This window comes from Lepidochelys kempii, chromosome 10, assembly GCF_965140285.1.
Source record: "Lepidochelys kempii isolate rLepKem1 chromosome 10, rLepKem1.hap1, whole genome shotgun sequence".
Taxonomy (NCBI): domain Eukaryota; kingdom Metazoa; phylum Chordata; order Testudines; family Cheloniidae; genus Lepidochelys; species Lepidochelys kempii.
The window spans coordinates 31420192-31441182 of NC_136389.1; the positions used below are offsets into that span (position 1 = coordinate 31420192).

Consider the following 20991-nt stretch of genomic DNA (forward strand, 5'->3'; position numbering starts at 1 on the left):
TTTAAAAATTGAGGAATTTAACCTGGGAACCAGATATATAGATTTTCAAACCCAAGCTTTTGAAGTTTTTCTCTTTTAAATGTTTCTAATGAACATAGTCTTGGGGCCACCAGTTAGCTCTCAGTGCTGCCAAGATACTACATATCCCTGGTAGTACAGTGGAGACGTCTAGGTTTTCCTTTGACAATTGTTTGGAGTAAAACGCACATGTATTTAGTAATGCTACCACTATTCAGTGTTAAAAACATGATTAAACAAGTTGCTCTGGAACTTCTTAGATTTCTCTTTTGATGTACTGCATTATCAGCACTTGGGGAGCCTGTGGGCTGTATAATATGCACCAAGCAGCTAATCATTTTGTATGTGTGCACTGCTCCTGTTATAACTAAAGCTCCATCACCAGTTCCTGCTGCAAGGTTACTTCTTTTAATGCTGCTCACTAAGCCCATGCCTGTGCTACAGCACTGCAGCTATGCTGCTCTAGTGCCATGCTGTAGACACTTCCTACACTTCCTGAAGGTAGAATTCTTCTGTCAACCTAGCTGCATCTACAGTGTGAATTTTTCAGAACCCTTGAGTGCTGTAGCTATGTCGACCTAACTTTTAAGTTTAGATCAAGCCTAAGCACCTTACTAACTACCTGAAAAATAATTTGATCCTTTCCATCCCTCAGTTCAGCACTTAAAACAGTGTTGTGAAAGCAGTTCTGAGTAACAAGCCTCTTGTTATTGCTGATGTCAGTTGACTTGCCGAATATCAAGCCTATCGTGGAATTGTTGCAATTGTCCTCATCCTATATGGAGATAGTGGTTGAGAACAGGATCATACCTCAGTTCTATATCAGGAAGGTGAGAAAAGTTTGGATAGGAACCAGGCAGGCAGTTCAACTTCCTAAATTTCAAACTTGGTGCTAGTGAAGAATTTTTCTGGAGTTACAGATAATTGTTTGTAATGTTACTGGATGTTATGTGCAGTCATGAAGAGGAAAGTCCTAAATCATCAGCTGAAGTAATCCCTTCAGTAATCATTTTCGCTCAGAAAAGGAAGCAGGCGGGGAAATGGTTAAATTTAGGAGCTCTGGGAAATTAACCTCTCATCTCTTGCTGTTTGCTTTGTAGGTGGGGGGAGAAACTAGTCATCGTTGCTTCACAGGTTCTGCGCTACAGGGCTTTAATTGGCTGGGAGGGGGATCCAGACTTAAAACTCCCAGACTTCTCCTACTGCATTTTGGAGCGATTAGGTCGTGCTAGATGGCAAGGGGAACTTCAGAGAGACCTTCACAGTGGTGCTTTCAAGTAAGTATACTGTTTGTTGCTGTTTATAAAGTAAATCAAAGCCTTACAGATAAGGCTTCATTCATCAGGAATGTATCATCACAGTATTACAGGCACTTTGTTTCTGCAGGTCCTGTGCTGCTTGAGATGCCAGCTTACTGCTTGTAGTAACTAAATTTCCTGGTACTTCCTCACCAAAATAGTTATTAACCTTGTGTCTTTACCAAATTCCCATTTGGTTAACTACTTTATGCTTTCTTTAAATTGCTCCTCCAGTTTCAGTTGGAGATGGTATTTTAATTTTCTGTCCTAACCTGCTTATATGTAGGGATTACTTTCATGTGGAGGACTGATCCTAATAGCTATAGCTAGATACAAAACATGAAGTGCTGCAAAGTCCAGGTGTGCAACTTAGAAGCTCAGTTGCTGCTTCTCTTCCTTCACCTACCCCCAGATTATATGAAGGGGATGGTGCGGGGGTCTCTGCTGAGCTGCTGTACCTGAACTGTGGTTGGGACCTGCTTCCTTTATACTAGTTTCCAGCTACTAGATAGGAAAACTTGAAGCTCCACCCAACCCAGATCATTTGTTGCTACTCTACCGCTCTGTTCAAGACTCCAGTTTTTTGTCTCCTATCCCTTCCTCTTATCATTATTAATAGTTTAATTCCCTGCTTCTGCTGTTTTTGTTAGTTTTGCCAAGCAGCAGCATGAAACTGGCATGGTTCTTGCCATGTTCAGACTTTCTGTAGTTTTACTGCTGCTATCCATGCTAATTTCATACCATTCCTGCTGCTTATGAATAGGGCCCTACCAAATTCACGGCCATGAAAAACATGTCACAGACCATGAAATCTGGTCTTTTGTGTACTTTTAACCTATACTATACAGATTTCACTAAGGAGACCAGTGTTTCTCAAATTGGGCATCCTGACCCAAAAGGGAGTTGCGGGGGGGGGTGGTTACAAAGTTATTTTAGGAGGGTCACGGTATTGCCACCCTTACTTCTGCACTGCCTTCAGAGCTGGGCAGCTGGAGAGCGTTGGCTGTTGTTTATGTTGTTGGCTGTATACTCCAAAGGCAGCACTCCACCAGCAGCAGCACAGAAGTAAGGTTGGCAATACCACACCATGCCACCCTTATGTCTTTGCCACTGCCTTCAGAGCTGGGCAGCCAGAGAGTGGCGGCTGCTGACTGAGGGCCCAGCTCTGCAGGCAGTAGTGCAGAAGTAAGGGTGGCAATACCATACCATGCTATCCTTACTTCTGCGCTGCTGCTGGCAGCAGCTCTGCCTTCAGAGCTAGGCTCCTGGCCAGTAGCTTCCACTCTCCGGCTGCCCAGCTTTGAAGGCAGCGCCGCCACCAGCAGCAGCACAGAAGTAAGGGTAGCAGTACCACAACCCCCCCAACAATAACCTTGCAACACCCCCCGCCGCCACCCCTCCCAATTCCTTTTTGCCTTAGGACCCCTACAATTACAACACCATGAAATTTCAGATTTAAATAGCTAAAACCATGAAATTTACAATTTTTAAATTCCTAGAATTGAACAACCGTGAAATTGACCAAAATGGACCGTGAGTTTGATAGGGCCCTACCTGTGAAGCTCAGACACTGAAACTCTCTGCAGACCTACAAAGGTGTAAAAGGTTCTGTTCATGTTCACAAGATTTTCTTTGTAACCAAGGACTAGAAATTTAATATTTATTTAAAATGCAAGCCTAAGTTAGGCAGAAATGTGGCTTTTATGGCCCTACATTGTCTAAAGAAAGCTTCCACCTGCTTCTTCTACTTCCTGGCAAGTATACGCTTTTTATACAGGATGTTAATTATACATGGAGCTATGCTTTCCATTGTAAGACCCTGTTTTTTGTTGCCTATAATTTTGTCAGAATCTAAATGTTCAAGTTGAAAAATTTTACGTTAGGTCTTTGCCCCAGGCTGAATTTAAAAAAACAATGACCGTTCATCTGTTTCAGAGGATGATGTTAGGGACTCAAAATTTTGCATGGAGGTCTCTGTGGGATCAGAGATGCACCTGTCACAGTTTCAGGGTAGGAGGAAACAGCCTGTCTGGAAAACACGGGGGGAAGGCAGGATCAGGCTGGGGTTGGGTTAGAAGCAGAGGGGATACAGGTACAGAAGAGTCTGTAAGTACTAGAACACTTGGAATTAAACCCAGGATTCCTGAGTCTCAACATTTATAGCTATTGGCTAGACAGCAGAAGAAACCCTCTGGGAAACTCTTACCTGTCTCTCATGGCTGGTACACAGAGGATAGTAGCCTGCTACTGCTACCAGTTACTCTGTTAGGTCCAGTGGCAGAAGACTGTGCTGTGGGCCTAAAGGTTCCAGCCTTGCTGGAAAGTGGGGTCTGTATGGTTCTACATGATGGAATTTCTTTTCTTTCCATTTGCTTTTTAAAGAACTTAAGAAATTACATTTTAAAAAAAATATACCAAAAGAATGTTAAGGTTGCAAAGTCAAACACATAGAAGTTGGGAAATGCCAGAATTAATGTTGAGCGGCTAGTCAGTATTTTTTATCCTCATCATTCAGCGTGTGGCCCCAGGCCATATTTACAATTTCTTATTAAATCTAATGTTAAAATTATATAATACACAGGTTAAGGAAAGAGTGTCTGTACATCTGGGTATAGTGCTTAGATTATCCAAAAATACAAAGTTTGTTTTAAAAGTCATAAAATACATATAGTACCTAATCTGAAATAACCCAAATTTAGGTGAATAAATTTAACAAGACAGTTTAGAGATTAGTATCCAAATATTCAGTTACATCACTCATGAAAAGTTATACAGAGAGTTGGTTGTGGAAAGCAAATATGGCAATGAGTGAAGATTGTCCCTCAGTATCTGAGAAATTAGGATAGGTTGTTCCTTAGAAAATACAGTCCATCAGGGAAGTATTTCAGATATTTTCCCGACTTTGCTACTCATCAGCATTTCAGCTCATCACTCCTGGTATTGCCGATGTCCAGTGATGTGTTCTAGGTAGATGTCCCTCGACCACGTGATGGCGTCTGACACCAGGAGTTGCCACATCAGCCGAGCATAGCGCTGACCAATTCTGCATTCCTGCAACACTCACAGCATCCTAACCCTGCATTGAATACAGAACTATTAATTTCCTCATGGATGTTTCTCTAGAGCTCCCATCATAATCTGAGTGCTTCACCAACATTAATGAATTTACCTTTACAACACTCTTGTGAGATGCGGTGGTGGGATTACCTTATTTTACAAATAGGGAACTGAGGCACAGAGATATGAAGGTCATAATTGTCTATTTTGGGTGCTCAACTTGAGACATTTGGGGACTGATTTTTTGGGGTACTTAATATTTTTGTAGAACTTCATATGCTCAGAGCACAGCTCCCATTGAGTTCAGCTGCAGCTATGACTTCTCAGCACTTTTGTAAATCAGACCCCAGTTGTTTCAAGAAAATGAAAAACACAGTTAGTGCCACCTGTGAAAATTTTGGTTTAAGTGACTTGCCCGGCATCACGTGGTGGAAGTGGAGATAAAATCCAATCTCTGTGTGACAGTCAGCTACCTTAACCGTAAGACCAGCCTTTCTTTTCCAATAGTATTTTTTCTCATTTATTATACATTTAACTTCTGCAACAAATGAGGCTGAGTCCTATAGACAACAGCCTCATTCAGTGTACTACCCTGATTCATTTCCTGTACATTGAACGTGGTCCTGTGGAGAAAGTTGTATGTGATTATGTAATAAGACTATCATAATGTATATGCACAAGAGGGCTGAATTAAGGTTGTACAGGCAATTTGTATAGTAATTTAAGTTGGTAAAGGGCATTGAGATGACAGGTGCTATATGAATATAATTTGTTTATTATATTTATTTACAAGTCATCATGGGAGGTTCTGTGGATGTCTTGTCTTCTCTAGGGTGGATGCTGGTAAAATGCATTATCACAGAAGAGTATTAGACAAAAATGGTCTCATTTCAATGCAGTCCCATGTCATAAGACTACCAAGTGGAGCCCAGCAGCACTCCATTCTTCTGCTTTTGAACCGCTTTCATGTTGACAGGTATGTACCCAACAGATGTTAGGTGGTTCTTCAGGGTGGCATGTGTACTTTCTTATCATTAGGACATGCCCCGGTGCCACAGGACTATCAGAACTTTCTGGAAGCAGTGCCTATTGGTTGCTGCATTAGCTCCTTCTCACAGCGTTCAGAGACAGAGGTTGTATAAAGGATGTGTGCCCCACCTCCAGCCATGGTTTGAGTGGTAGGTATCCTACTGCCTGGTCTTGTCCTACAGAGACCGGGTTTTTCTTGTACATTGTTTTAATAGCTGTGTTGTTGTTGGATAGCATCTATAGTGCCTTCTAGTGAATTTTTACTTCTGACTCTCTTTTTCTCTGTTGCATAGTTAGATCCTGCACTGGCTTTGGCATGGTCACAGTGAAACAGCAGGCCTGGCTTCAGAACAGCTTGGGTATCTGGCTGTCTTCCTGGTATTGGATATTTGCATCTGCTGTTTGACCCACCTGGGTGAAGGGCATTCCCCTACCAGCACTCTGTGTGTAAATGAAATGAACTCCTCTATAAATTTTTTAAAATTTGACTCTGTATATGAACAGTGTAACAGAGTGTGGGCTTTTAAATATGAAGTGGGTAAAAAAAAATTGTCAAGTATGACTTCTTACAGTTTCCCATGACAAACAATGTTTATATCAAATATAGTTTTATATCAGAAAAGCATCCAACCTTTGAATATTGTTTGATGAAGTGTAGGTAGTCCTGTAACTAAGGCCTGTTAGTAGGAACCATTAAACCTACATGGACTTCATAAAGCTTTTTGTGTTCTCATGCTTCCAGGAGGCAAACCAGGGATTGATAGCATAAATAAAGATATGTGGTGTGGGGAATGTGATGTGTAGAGATAATTTGGGGAAGTCATCTGGGTACTGTGCATACATCACTATGTTTGTGAAGTATTAATGTGGGTCAAAGGCTCTGCTGAAATCTATATGGGATTTATCAACTTTTAGAAAGAAGAACAGGAGTAGTTGTGGAACATATAGTAAGAAGATAGATATACACACACACATATACAGAGAATATCTTAATTAATTAGCCTCTTACTCCACCTTTTTCATATTCTCTGTATGTATATATATATATCTTCTTACTATATGTTCCATTCTATGCATCCGATGAAGTGGGCTGCAGCCCACAAAAGCTTATGCTCAAATAAATTTGTTAGTCTCTAAGGTGCCACAAGTACTCCTGTTCTTTTTGCAGATAAATGTTGGGTTTTGAGTCCAAATTCAAAGACTATTCAAAAATTGAATTGCATCTATCTTTTGTAAGACCTAAACATAAACAACTTGATATTCCCTCAAATGTTGCTAAAATCTTTGCTTTTTATTTCTCAGTCTGCCTCTGTGATGGTAACTAGTGTTTTCTGTGATATTTCTGGATATAAATGTCAGTGTTCATGAATTTCATATGTTGAATAACCTTCTTTTGTTTTAGGAGGAGTAAATATGATATCCTTATGGAGAAGCTCTCAAGTATGCTGAGCAGTCGACCAAACAAAATGGAAAAATTGGGGAATCTGAGGGAAGAACTGGTGAGATTATCATTTGCTTTCAAGTTCTCAATTTGCTGTTAATGAAATCCAAAAATTCAGCATTACAAGCAGAATTGGTCTGTATAATGAGACGTGTTAGACAACCTTATAATACTTCCCATTAAACAGACCTGTTTTCCGTTGCTTCAAAGTGCCAGACTTTAACTTCTCAGGCTGAAATTTGCAGTGTCAGGTGTCTAATTCAAAACAAACTTTAGAAAGTTTCAGACAAAATGGCTCAGCCATTTCCCAGAATGAGGTATAGGGAAAATGTTGTTTATCATATTAAATAAACAACCATTTATCTGAGAATCTCTAGCGCCCCCATGTTCTGGAGCAAGGACTTGACATTAAGAAGCGAGTGGCCTTTGTGTCAGGGAAGTGCTTTTTGCTGGTATGGTGAAAATGTACTCAAATTTGGCCAGGTTTTAAGCCTCTGAAAAATCTCAGTCCACATATACTAAGTAGAGACCTGCTGGAGCTTCACAGCTGCATTCTCCAAAGACTCCATCTGCAGTGAGCGTACACCTACCCAGGCTGAAGGGGCTAAGCAGGGCGTTCTCTGCCATTGCCACTCTTGGCTGATGCAGGTTGGGCTGGGGTGGAGCCAGGCACTGGAAGTAAGAGCCTGTGTTCTTAGTGCTCCTTTTTCTGGGCCCAGGCATCATGAAGGAGTAAGCTTTCTGAATTGAGTGCAGAAGGGACAAGAACCAGACCAGAGGGAGTAAACTGGGACATGGAACCTGGGGGAGACTGGGACTTAGAGGTTGGCAGATGGGGAGAGAAACTGGGAGTAAAAGTTGTGGGGAGGAATAGGAGAAGACTGGCAGATTGACAACCAGTGGGGGAGGGGTGCGGTGGGACTGGGACGGGAGCCCAGAAAGGCAGACTAGGATTGGAAGGTAGGCCTCTGCTTCTCCCACCCCATTGGGAGCCTCTGGAGCTGCATAGCTGCAGTGAGCAGCCTCCTAAGGTGCCTGCTCTGAAGATAGGCTTGGGGCTACCTTTATCCCCACTCCTGAAGGAAGGAGAGCAGTGGGAGGGGAAGGAGCTCTGTGATCCCGTCTTCCCTGTTTCTGGGAGCAAGGGGAATGCAGATCACTTTCCCCTTCACACTGGGCCACAGTGTTTTGTATGGACTCTGGGGTTCCTCTGCTGTCTTCTATGTTGCCTCCAGCTGGTGGCTGAACTCCTTACATCCCATTAGTCACTAGTTTCTCATCTTCCTTTGGCTGCTTCAACTCCATTTGGGTCGTAGGGAAGTCAGGAGCTAGTACGTGAGGGACTGTGAGAAGTGCCCCAAGATTGCCTTAAAAAGGTCTATTACATCAACACTTTTTTACTTTTATCAACCAAACCTGTAATCTCATAAATATATATATATGAAGTTAGTTTGAAAGGATCTATATTCCATAAACCCATGTTGATTGGCATTAATTATATTACCCTCCTTTAATTCTCTGTTAATCGAGTTCTGTATCAGCTGCTCCATTATTTTGCCCAGGATCAATGTGAGACTGACAGGCCTATAATTACCCAGGTCATCCCATCTGCCCTTTTAAAATATTGGCACAACATTAGCTTTCTTTCAGTCTTCTGGAACTTCCCTGTTGTTCTCAGACTTCTTGAAAATAAGCATTAATGACCCAGTCTGCTTCTTGGCCTGCTCTTTTAAAACTCTTAGATGCAAGTTATCTTGACCTGCTGATTTTAAAATGTCTGTCTTTAGTAGCTCCTGTTTAACATCCTTCTAAGATACCAGTGGAATGGAAAGAGTGTTAACAGATGATATGACTGCATCATCTGTTCTTTTCCCAAATATAAAATATAAATATTTATTGACCACTACTTATGTTTTGGCATTATTATTAATTCTACCATTTCCATTTAGTAATGGACCAGAGCCATTGTTAGGATTCTTTTTGTTCCTGATGTGCATTAAAAAAACCTCCTTCTTATCCTTAACTCTGCTGGCCATAGAGTTCTCCTTGTGTCCCTTTGCTTCCCTGATCAATTTTCTACAATTCCTAGCTTCTGATTTACATTCACTACTATCAACTTTCCCTTTTTTCCATTTGTAATATATTATTATTTTTGATCTTGACAGTTCTGAATGGAGAGGGCAGAAGCAGGATTGAATGGAATGAAAGGTTTAGTTGAGGACTAGGACGTTTGAATAAACTGAACACAGTGGAAGAAAGGAGGCAAGGGATGGTAATTAGAGGCAGATGTGATAATAGGAAAGCTATTTTCCAAGACAGATAATGGAGAGCTTGTAGATAGGGAAAGACAACTGGGTACTAAAAACCAGGTAAATGAAAGAGAAGAAGTGGGATCTAAAGTCCTGGTCAAGGGGCTAGAGGCATATAGTAACTGAGTCAAGCACCTCAGGGACAGAAAGATGTTTCTCTGTTTACATCTCTATGAAAATCAAGGGTTTAGTTCTATTAGCTTCCTGATTTGTAGGGAATGCTCCTTAGAATAGTGACATCCTTTTCATTTCTCTTTACTGTTACTGTTATTGTAGGGTCTCTGTGAAAGAACATTCAAACGTCTGTATCAATATATGATGAACGCTGGCCTGGCCAAAGTATTATCTACCCCGTTACAGGACATTCACCCTGATGGCGGACCCTATAAAACAAAGAAAGGTAATTGCAGCCACATCTTTATTATGTACGTGCGGATATCATCAAGTCTATAAACTAACCAAAATCTTAATTTGCAGAGTGTTTAAAGGTAAAGCTTCCTTTGCATCTCAGGTATATATCAAGTTATAAATTTGCTAGTACACAACACAACTCACCTGAAATAATTATCCATTCCAGGGATATATTGAGCATTAAACAATTAACCAGGGATTAGTTGGATTATGATATGATTAGTTAATGTACTAATGTCATCCTTCCATGTGTGCATTAGTTTTAGACCCAGGAAAGATTTTCTATCAAATACCCATTTTCACAGTGTGTATTTTTCCCCAATATTTTTCAGTCTGCCATTTGTGTTAACAAATCTGACCATTCCCTAGATGCACAGTACTAAGTTTTCCACTGTTTCACGGATGCAAAAGGTAAACTTTTAAGAGTTTCTTGTCCATATATATTGTTATCAAGAGAGCCGTCTGTGACTAATGCCACATCATTTTCCTGAGTCTGCACGGGAAACCTGAAACAAATCTGTTGGTTTAGTCCTGGTTCCAACACTGTGATGTTTCATCCACATTATACATTTTAACCATATTACAACAGCTCAAAAGATAGCTGTGTTGTAACCAGGTTCCCTGAGTCTATTGTTTTCATAGAGTAGAAGGGCTGTAAAACTTCAAGGGTGGTATTACATTTTGATAGATAAAATTATTACAGGTTTCAGAGTAAAAAGCCGTGTTAGTCTATATTCGCAAAAAGAAAAGGAGTACTTACGGCACCTTAGAGACTAACCAATTTATTTGAGCATAAGCTTTCGTGAGCTACAGCTCACTTCATCGGCTGCATACTGTGGAAAGTGTAGAAGAACTTATTATATACACACAAAGCGTGAAAAAATACCTCCTCCCACCCCACTCTCCTGCTGGTAATAGCTTATATAAAGTGATCACTCTCCTTACAATGTGTATGATAATCAAGTTGGGCCATTTCCAGCACAAATCCAATATTCGCAAAAAGAAAAGGAGTACCTGTGGCACCTTAGAGACTACACATTGTAAGGAGAGTGATCACTTTAGATAAGCTATTACCAGCAGGAGAGTGGGGTGGGAGGAGGTATTTTTTCTTGCTTTGTGTGTATATAATAAGATCTTCTACACTTTCCACAGTATGCAGCCGATGAAGTGAGCTGTAGCTCACGAAAGCTTATGCTCAAATAAATTGGTTAGTCTCTAAAATTATTACAGTTAATTACTTTCTTTAAAAGACCCAAACATTTGTTAGGTGATTATCGGAGCAAAAGGACAGTGTCTTTGAAGAGATTGCAATCTATATTGGTTTTCTGAAGAGATGTGTCTCACAGGATCACCATTCACACACCTTCTTGCACATAATTAAAAGTTCCCTAATTTCATATTATGTCTTTTTATAGGACTTTTTTCACATCCCCTCAAATACTTCACTGTTTGAGCCCTAGAGATATCCTATGTTACCTTTGCAGATGAGCAGGAGACCTTTCCATCTGTATCCATGGTTTAAAACCTCAAGGCTGTGAGAGTTTCCATCAGGCCCATATGCGAGTGCCCAGTTCCATTTGTGATAATTCATTAAGATACTTAACTGGAATGTCATTCTGTTTGTCAATGCTGAGAAAAACGAATTAACTTATTTTTCATGTGGATCCCTCCTTTTCACCCACAGATTTTATTCAGTTATTTTACTAACCAGTAGTTTCATGTGTTCTCAGGGACTGATGTCATGGTCCGATGCCTCAAACTAGTGAAGGAATTTCGAAAGAAAGTGAATGATTACCATGATGAGGAGGAGGAAGAGATGATCACAAAAGCTGTCCAGCCTGTAGATATTGTTTATGAGCGGGATATGCTTACGCAGGCTTATGAGCTAAGTAGGTAATGTAATCAGGTTCTGGGTGTTCATAATCTAAGTTCATATGTTACCTGCATGAAAATGAGCTGAATGTTTTCTTATTGGCTTAATTTTGAAATTGTCATTACTTTGTACATTAGATTCTTGTGCACATCTGTGAAATCAGAAAAATAATTACTTTCTCCTACCCTTCGTCTCATCTGTTCAGAGCAGGATTGTCTTTCACAATGTGTGAAAGTATCTAACACATTGGGCACTTTCCTGTCCCAGTTTTGTTTGCCTCTAGGGACTACCAGGATATAAAAATGAGATGACTAAGGCTTGTTATGAACTCTCAATATCCTAGTCGAAAAGAGTGTGGGTGCTTAATGATTAACAAAGCTTCCTTTATTCAAAATGTCAATTTGGCATTGGAGTAAAATAGTTAAGAAAAATGAGCCAAGAGTTTTAAACACTTGCTAAAAATCTCTTCCCTCTAACAGATTAATTTTTGCTCTCTTGGGCCCTCTCTACACTAGGATATACGTTGTTTAAAAATATTACTTAGCCAGATAACATTTTTAAAGGAGGTTAAATTCAGTGCATACTATTTTTTAAAACATGTTAGCTAATGTTTTTAAATATTGCCTATTTTTCTAGGTTAGATGTGGCTTTGCCTCTTTGTCGTCACTTACACTAGTTCTCCAGTCCAAGCCTAGACAGGATTTGAACTTGTAATGGGGGAGGGGAATGTCAGGACTTCTGTATCCATCTTAGCAGTGGTGGCTGGTGCCCAGAGTAACTGTTGGGGCTGAAAGTAGCAAGTTGCCTCAATTGCCATCACCTTTGTCCCTTCTCTGTAGATTGTTTATATTTTCAAAGTGAAAAAGTGGGGTGGGGATGGGATCACACAGGAGCATGCTGATGGGGAATAAAGGAGGTTGGTGGGGAAGAAAAAGGACTGCCCTCTACCTTTTCCCATCACTTTCTCTTTCAGAGTAAAAAAAAACCCAAAACTCAACACCTTATAGTAAAGAGCGGGGTGCAAGAGCAGCCACTCCTTTGCTGCTCTTAATCCTGGCCTCTCCCTTCATATCTAGCGCCACCCTAGTGTCCTACCTACTGCTTCACCCACGCTGTCACTTATTAAATGGCTTTGTTCCCCTGTACTCAGCCTGGTGTAAACGTCAATGAAGGTCAGTGTTATGATTTTTCCAACATACCAGTCAGATTTTAAAACTGAAATCTGATCAACTAGATTTCAGTTTGGTCAGTGTTATAGGCAATGTTAGATGGAATCTAATAGATTAATAACCCTTTTTTATTGAGTCCAGGAAGCGTTGGTTTACTAATTTAATGACAGGTTCTTTTCAGGTTAACTTTTATCTTAGACAGTACTTCTCAGATCAGTACACTTAGTTTCTCTTAACCAGTCAACAATGTATTAATTCACCCAGAACCACATTAGTATACAATCAACAGTTCATCAATCAAGGGTAGACAAAACCAGTGTTCTAGGCCTGTACCGAGCACAACAATATAATCTTACAAGCAATTGTCATAGACTAGGGTTGGGGCTCAGCAGTTACATTAATGCAAATCACCAAAATTTCTTATAGCATTTACTTGTTATCATCAGTTGTGTAGTATCTAATACACTTATCACAATTCCAGTATTTCTTCAAGGAGTAAGAATGTGTGTGTCTGTAAGGCACTTCTAAGTGCCTGCTATTTGAATGGTTTGGTCTCAAAGCAGACAAGTACAGAATATCAAAAGGAATTGCTTAAAATTATGGTTCATATCTCTCTTAGGCCAATTTGCTTGGACTTACAAAGCCCAGCATTAGGGATGTAAATACTGTTTTTAAAAAGTTAACCATTTAAACAATTTAAAATGTCGTTTAAACAATTAACTGATTAAGCCTCTGTGGCGAATCCCGCTGGCCAGCACAGCCGGGGCCACTGCTCCAGCTGGGAGGTGCTGCTCCGGTCGGGCAGCGGGGCCACTGATGCCGGCCGGCCAGCCCGGGATTAACAGTTAAGGCAGGTTAACCGGTAAGACTAATGCTTACCGATCTAAGATATAGTTACTTGAGATGTAGACTCAGTGAGCTAATCTTTAGTTATTTATATTAAGGAACCAAATAAGAAATATAATCTTTGAAATGAAATCTCACCACTTAACCCAGGGATGGGGGGAGAGTCCTTTCCACACAGTTGTTCAAGGCATTGGTTGCACTTAGGATTCTGCAGCTTCTTCGTGGGTTCAGTCAACTCTTGGTCCTGTGACTCTGGATGAAAAGAGTCTTTCCCCCATCAGTGAGCTCTGGGGTCCCACATGGTGACCTTAGTTTTATATGCTGTGCTTCCAGGGGCCATTGGAGAGGGTCACCCTCTCGATTTCTGTTGGACACATGTCAAATAAGGGTTCAGACTTCAGCTTTGTTTCTCTGCTGCTTCCATTGGCATCCAGTAGATGGCATCTGTGTACAATGCATTTCTTCAATCCTTTCCTTATTGGTGGCTTTTTCTGTTTGATTAATTTCAAGGATTGTATTTCAGTATTAGCCCACATAATTAGTTGGATTTCTGCTCTTTTTAAGCAATTTCTTTTAATAATTCAAAGGTATACCCTAGTTTATATATTTCAACATCTTCCTTGTGCATACAATTCCTTTTACTTCTAGAATGCAACAGTTATTTACAATGAAAACCAACAAAATCCCTTATCTTCCAAAGACCAATGGACATACGCCATACATTCTTTGTCTATAAGTATTTCATATTATATAGGGCTTACAACACAACAAGAGATGCTGTCCTCCTATAGAGAGATGTAGATCTGACTCACAGGGCACACAAACATGCAGCTTCTAATTTGGGGTAAAAGGCACATTTTTGGTACAAAACAGATAATGCATGGTATATTTGACTTTGAGGGCAAACAAATGGATAGTATATCATTTGGGGGCGAAAAATTTGGTTTGGATTTTTTTGAGGTAACAGTTTGCCTCATTTGACATTCAGTCTCACAGCAAGCTGTATCTTGGTTAACTCACAACTTCCCCACCCATCTGTTGATCCATTCAGTGCACAGTGGGCCGCTTTTCATAGGACAACAGTGTGTTACCCTGCTTGCTAACTTTTTAGAGTTCTTTTTAGCTAGGTTGGGAGAAAGAGGTTTTATCCATACACGTTATGAGATATTCTGGCCCAGGCAATTAACAGTACTCTGATTTAGCAATTTTAGTTTCTGTTTGTGTGGGAAATTGTGTAAGTCTATCTTGATCCCAGAACATGAGAAGGGAAGCATCGAGGAATGAGGAAACTATATAAAGGAATAAAGTTGCTATTACATGGGATGAAGATACATGAATACATCTTCATTGCCGGGATTAGGAGAACGATGGAACCCTCCCTTGAACAAGAACAGTTCAGCTTTAGTAAAGAATGAGGAGCGACAAATGCCATGTTGGTAATTCAGCAGGAGAGAAGTGGCTAGAGTACCAACAGGAGAGCAACAGTTTTGAAGCTTCAGTTAAGGATTCTGCACTAGACTGTGGATCTGTACCCTTCTCTTCCCCTTTTTGGTACTTTCCTTTTCTTTTTCAAATATGCCTAGACTTCCATAACATCGGACCGTTGGGTCTTACAGGCCATTCAGGAAGAGTATACCCTCCAATTCCATATTATACCCTCCCCCACCACTACCGTCCCTATGTCTCTTGAGGGACCAATCTCCCGTGAGTCGTGTGTCCAGAAATACTATCGCTCCTGGAGTTGGGAGCAATAGAGCCAGTCCTCCAACTCTTCAAGGGAGAAGGATTTTATTCCCTCTGCTTTCTTGTACCCAAAAAGAAAAGGGGCTATAGAGCCCCATACTGGACCTCAGGTTCCTTAACACCTCCATCAGTACAAAATTCTGCATGGTGACTTTGGCATATATCACACATTCATTAGATCTCATGGACTGGTTCAGTACCCTCAATTTGCAAAACACCTTTTCATGTTGGAATACCAAGAAACTTCTTCATGTCCATGTACTACACAATCATTATCAATTCAGGGTTCTCCTGTTCAGCCTCCTCACTGCTCCTGGTGTTTACAAAATGCCTGTTAGTAGTATCTGCCCATCTCCAGCATCAAGGTATTTGTATACCCATACCTCAACGATTGGTTAATCCGCAGAAGATCAGTTCAGCAGGTCTCCAACTCTGTAAAATCAACCTTACATCTGTTCTCAAACTTGAATCTAAAGTGTGGTGTGGAGAAAGTGAATAAGAAAGTGTTATTTACCCCTTCGCATAAAACAAGAACAAGGGGTCACCCATTGAAAATTAATGGGCAGAAGGGTTAAAACAAACTATAAGGTAGTACTTCTTCACACAATGCACAGACAACTTGTGGACTCGTTGCCAAGGGATGTTGTGAAGGCGAGAAGTATAACTAGGTTCAAAAAGGAATTAGACACATTCATGAAAGATAGGTTCATCCATGGCAATAGCCAAGATTGTCAGGGATACAGCTCCATGCTCTGAGTGTTCCTAAGCCTCTAACTGCCAGAAGCTGGGTCTGGATAAATCACTCTATGATTGCCCTGCTCTGTTCATTCCCTCTGAAGCATCTGGCATTGGCCACCGTTGGAAGACAGGATACTGGGCTAGATGGATCATTGGTCTGACCCAGTATGGGCATTCTCATGTTCTTATACTACCTTAATATAACAAATCTTGGTGATTTCCTGAGCTATCTTTCTATTGCTTATGGCAGTGCTTCAAAGGGAAAATCAGTCTCCTCTCAACAATGATCTAAATGGATCATGGAGTGTATAAAAGTTTCCTACCTTATTAACAAACTCCAGCCTCCAGCCAGAGTAACTGCTCATTCTGCTATATCACATGCAGCCTCAGCAGGGTGCTTGAGTAGGATACCAATTGCTGAAATTTGCAAAACAGCAACTTGATCTTCATTGTATACTTCTTTCCAAGCATTATTCCTTGGTATCAGCTTTCAGAGCAGATGCACAAATGGGAAGAGCAGTCCTGCAATCTCTGTTCAAATGAGCTCTGAGTTCCCATCACCTTGATTTCTGAATTGCCTGTTAATCACCATGAGGGGAAACCACGTGCACAGGAACTCAAAGAAGAAAAAATGGTTACTTACAGTAACTGGCTTTTTAACATGCTCTTTGCATGGTGGATCCCATGACCCACAGCACATCCCCACAGCTCAGAGACTCTTTGAGACTCTGGATGGCGAGAAGGAACTGAGGGAGTGAGCAGGGTCACACTGCCCTTTGCCCTTAGGAGAGGGGGTGCAAGGACACAAAGGGTGCACGCATGACCCCTTAATGGACACTGCTTTTTAAGTTTCCGAACTCCTGTGCAAGGGGTGCTACCACACCATGAGTGGGATCCACATGCACAGAACATCTTGGAGAAGCACAGTTCAGTTACTTACCTCATAGTAACTGTTTCTTTTCCCAGCTAACCACTCAAGTTAGATGGGGTGGTGAAGGGTTAATGTCTAGCTATTCCACCTGGAAGCAGGCGGGGCACACCCTGACTGTTTCCCAGGAGCAATGCACACATTGCTCTATCCAAGGACAAGGGCTAGATATGAACCCTGAGAACTTAATTGTTTGGACAGCAACTGTGGGAGGTTTCTTTAGCCTGGGCTCAAGGCCTGAGAACCAGGATTGTAGTAGATAGAGAATGGTAACTAAGCATATAAATTAACGTCATACATTCCTTTGTGTAGCAGTGTGTAATGCTTAGGGGGAGAAATATAATAAAAGGAGAAGGTGGAAGGCAGGGGGGGCAGAACAGCCCATCTCCGCTGACCAGCCTGTTTGCTTGCATAAAGCTGTGTTCTGTCTCATCACTGAACCGCAACAGGGTGGGATCTGAGTTACTACAGAGAATTCTTTCCTGGGTATCTGGCTGGTGAATCTTGCCCATATGCTAAGGGTTCAGCTGATCGCCATATATGGGGTTGGGAAGGAATTTTCCTCCAGGGCAGATTGGAAGAGGCCCTGGGGAGGTTTCGCCTTGTGCTGTAGCATGGGGCACGGGTCACTTGCTGGAGGATTCTCTGCTCCTTGAAGTCTTTAAACCATGATTTGAGGACTTCAATAGCTCAGACATAGGTGAGAGGTTTATTGCAGGAGTGGGTGGGTGAGATTCTGTGGCCTGCATTGTGCAGGTGGTCAGACGAGGTGATCATAATGGTCCCTTCTGACCTTAATATCTATGAATCTAAGTTAACGTGTCAAATTAGCACAGGCAGACTTAACTCTGCCCATTGTGCACATGCATTATGATCTTCTTTAACTAAATTAGCACATACTATTTCACAAATATAATGTAGTAGAAATCTTTTTTACAGCCTTAGATATGCATATTTTATTGTACAACACTGTGTATTATGTGTATGACAGTGAAAACGATTTATAGTAGCAAGTGTTGAAGAAGGTTTCAGAGTAACAGCCGTGTTAGTCTGTATTCGCAAAAAGAAAAGGAGTACTTGTGGCACCTTAGAGACTAACCAATTTATTTGAGCATAAGCTTTCGTGAGCTACAGCTCACTTCATCGGCTGCATACTGTGGAAAGTGTAGAAGATCTTTTTATACACACAAAGCATGAAAAAATACCTCCCCCCACCCCACTCTCCTGCTGGTAATAGCTTATCTAAAGTGATCATTCTCCTTACAATGTGTATGATAATCAAGCTGGGCCATTTCCAGCACAAATCCAGGTTTTCTCACCCCTCACCCCACCCCCCCCCACCCACACACAAACCCACTCTCCTGCTGGTAATAGCTTATCTAAAGTGACCACTCTCCTTACAATGACAGGTTTCAGAGGAACAGCCGTGTTAGTCTGTATTCGCAAAAAGAAAAGGAGTACTTGTGGCACCTTAGAGACTAACCAATTTATTTGAGCATGAGCTTTCGTGAGCTACAGCTCACTTCATCTGATGAAGTGAGCTGTAGCTCACGAAAGCTCATGCTCAAATAAATTGGTTAGTCTCTAAGGTGCCACAAGTACTCCTTTTCTTTCTCCTTACAATGTGTATGATAATCAAGGTGGGCCATTTCCAGCACAAATCCAGGGTTTAACAAGATCGTCTATGGGGGGGGGGTAGGAAAAAACAAGGGGAAATAGGTTACCTTGCATAATGACTTAGCCACTCCCAGTCTCTATTCAAGCCTAAGTTAATTGTATCCAATTTGCAAATGAATTCCAATTCAACAGTTTCTCGCTGGAGTCTGGATTTGAAGTTTTTTGTTGTAATATCGCAACTTTCCTGTCTGTAATCGCGTGACCAGAGAGATTGAAGTGTTCTCCGACTGGTTTATGAATGTTATAATTCTTGACATCTGATTTGTTTCCATTTATTCTTTTATGTAGAGACTGTCCAGTTTGACCAATGTACATGGCAGAGGGGCATTGCTGGCCCATGATGGCATATATCACATTGGTGGATGTGGAAGTGAACGAGCCTCTGATAGTGTGGCTGATGTTATTAGGCCCTGTGATGGTGTCCCCTGAATAGATATGTGGGCACAGTTGGCAACGGGGACACCATCACAGGGCCTAATAACATCAGCCACACTATCAGAGGCTAGTTCACCTGCACATCTACCAATGTGATATATGCCATCATGTGCCATCATCATCCGATGAAGTGAGCTGTAGCTCACGAAAGCTTATGCTCAAATAAATTGGTTAGTCTCTAAGGTGCCACAATACTCCTTTTCTTTAAGTGTTGAAGACATTCTGATGTATGTTTGAAAATCTTATGCTTTTAAGACAATGACGTTCAAGCTGACAGCAGTTGTTCAGGCTGGATCTGATAGCCTCTGCAGCTCAGCCAGATTGTTTCAGTATGAGGTGATTCCTGTAAACTTAAGTTTTAACTTCTTTCCCCTCCCTAAAACAGTTGAAAGTAGGGGAACCAAAGGAATTTCTCAGGCAGAAATTCGATCGGCTATGAATGTGGGGAAGCTAGAAGCACGGATGCTCTGTCGTCTTCTAGAGAGATACAAAGTTGTCAAGGTAATGTCTTGTGGATTAAAATGAGATTAAAGACAGGGTTGCAACTACCATCACTGTGGAAATAAATTAAATAGAACTTAATGGTCACTTTTATCTCAAAAAAGAGAGAGAAAATAGAAGGGATTTGAAGATGGGCAGTGAAAAAAGAGACCTGTAGAAACTATAAAGATTGACTGTTCCATTTAGAGGGGAGACAGATAAGGGATAGCATATGCAAAATAATGAACGGGGAAGGCAGGGTTTGAAAAATTAATTCAACATCAACAACATAGATTTTTAAGGTGTTTAGGCGGTATTGTGCTCAGCATTGCAACACATGACTGATTTGGTAGCCTAAATCTCATTTCTGAAATGGATTTAGACACTTAGGAGCCTAAATTCCATTGACAGTTGGGATTTAGACTCCTAAGCATCTAAATCCCTTTTGAACATGAGATTTAGGCTCCTAAATCAGTTGGGAATTGCGACGTTAGGTGCAGCCATGCCTAATACTTTTAAAAATCTAGCCCTAAGCTTACTTGCCAAGCTGCAATACACAAATTCCCCAAGCCATGCCCCTCCTTGCCCAGTCCCTGGTTAGCTGCCCCAATACTTAATTTACCTGTACATGGTAGGAGACAGAAAATGCTGGCTGTTTGAAAATGGCACTGGCTAACCTAGGTGGGAGAGTAGGAAAGAAGTTATGGAAATTGAGTTTGACCCCCAGAATTCAAATCCCTTCCAGCTGACCTCAGTATTGTATCCCATCATACACAGGGAGAGAAGTCCTGACATGTGTGGAACCCAGAAGTGAAGCAAATCACCATGTGGTATTCACCCATAATGGTGCACAGTCCCCATGTAGACACAGTGACATGTATTGAATCAGAAAACAGTTGATAGTGTGTACACAATCAGTGCATACAATCTAATATGAAAAAACTCAGTGCAAGATAAACCCTCCTGTGTAGATAAAACTTTAGTAGCTTTTACTGAGGGACCTTGTCAAAAGGCCTTTTGTAATTTAAATAAATTGTCAACTGGTTCTCCTTTATCTGAACATATCACTAAAGTAACAAAGAATTCTAAGAGATTAGTGATACATTATTTTCCTTTGAGGAAGCTATGCTGTTAAACCGTCATACCTTGATCTTCCAGGTTTTTTATCATTTTAACAAATTACCATATAAAGCTTACTGGACAATAATTGCCTCGATCACCCCTAGAGCCTTTTTTAAGTATAGGTACATTTGCTACCCTCCAACCCTTCTGTATAGCAGTTGTTTTAATAAGATTGCATGTCGTGGCCAAGAAATTGGTAGGATTTAAAAAAACAAAACATATTCCCAGGATTCATATCTAAAGATACTTTATATAAGATTAGAAAAGGGATATAAACATGCTTCAGGACATAAACCAACCATTCATTGATTGGGGTGGGGTGGAGGTAGGAAGAAATTCCTTAAGTATTTGTTCTGGGCTTTTCTACACTTGAAGCATCTGGTTCTGGCCACTGTCAGGCCAGATAATGGAGTAGAA

General features: G+C 41.0%; 1 protein-coding gene across 6 annotated transcripts in view; it reads left to right on the forward strand.

Moving 5' to 3' along the window:
• Positions 1–20991, forward strand: part of GTF3C1 (general transcription factor IIIC subunit 1) — an 82451-nt gene that overhangs the window by 7436 nt on the left and 54024 nt on the right. The window contains exons 3-8 of one of the 6 annotated variants that reach the window (XM_073362655.2): positions 1119–1295; positions 5206–5349; positions 6805–6901; positions 9429–9552; positions 11294–11452; positions 19358–19473. In XM_073362655.2, the coding sequence (XP_073218756.1) occupies positions 1119–1295; positions 5206–5349; positions 6805–6901; positions 9429–9552; positions 11294–11452; positions 19358–19473 (817 nt within the window). Of the gene's footprint in view, positions 1–1118; positions 1296–5205; positions 6902–9428; positions 9553–11293; positions 11457–19357; positions 19474–20991 lie in introns of those variants that run through there. The other 5 variants (XM_073362659.2, XM_073362658.2, XM_073362656.2 and 2 more) reach the window with 5 other exon arrangements.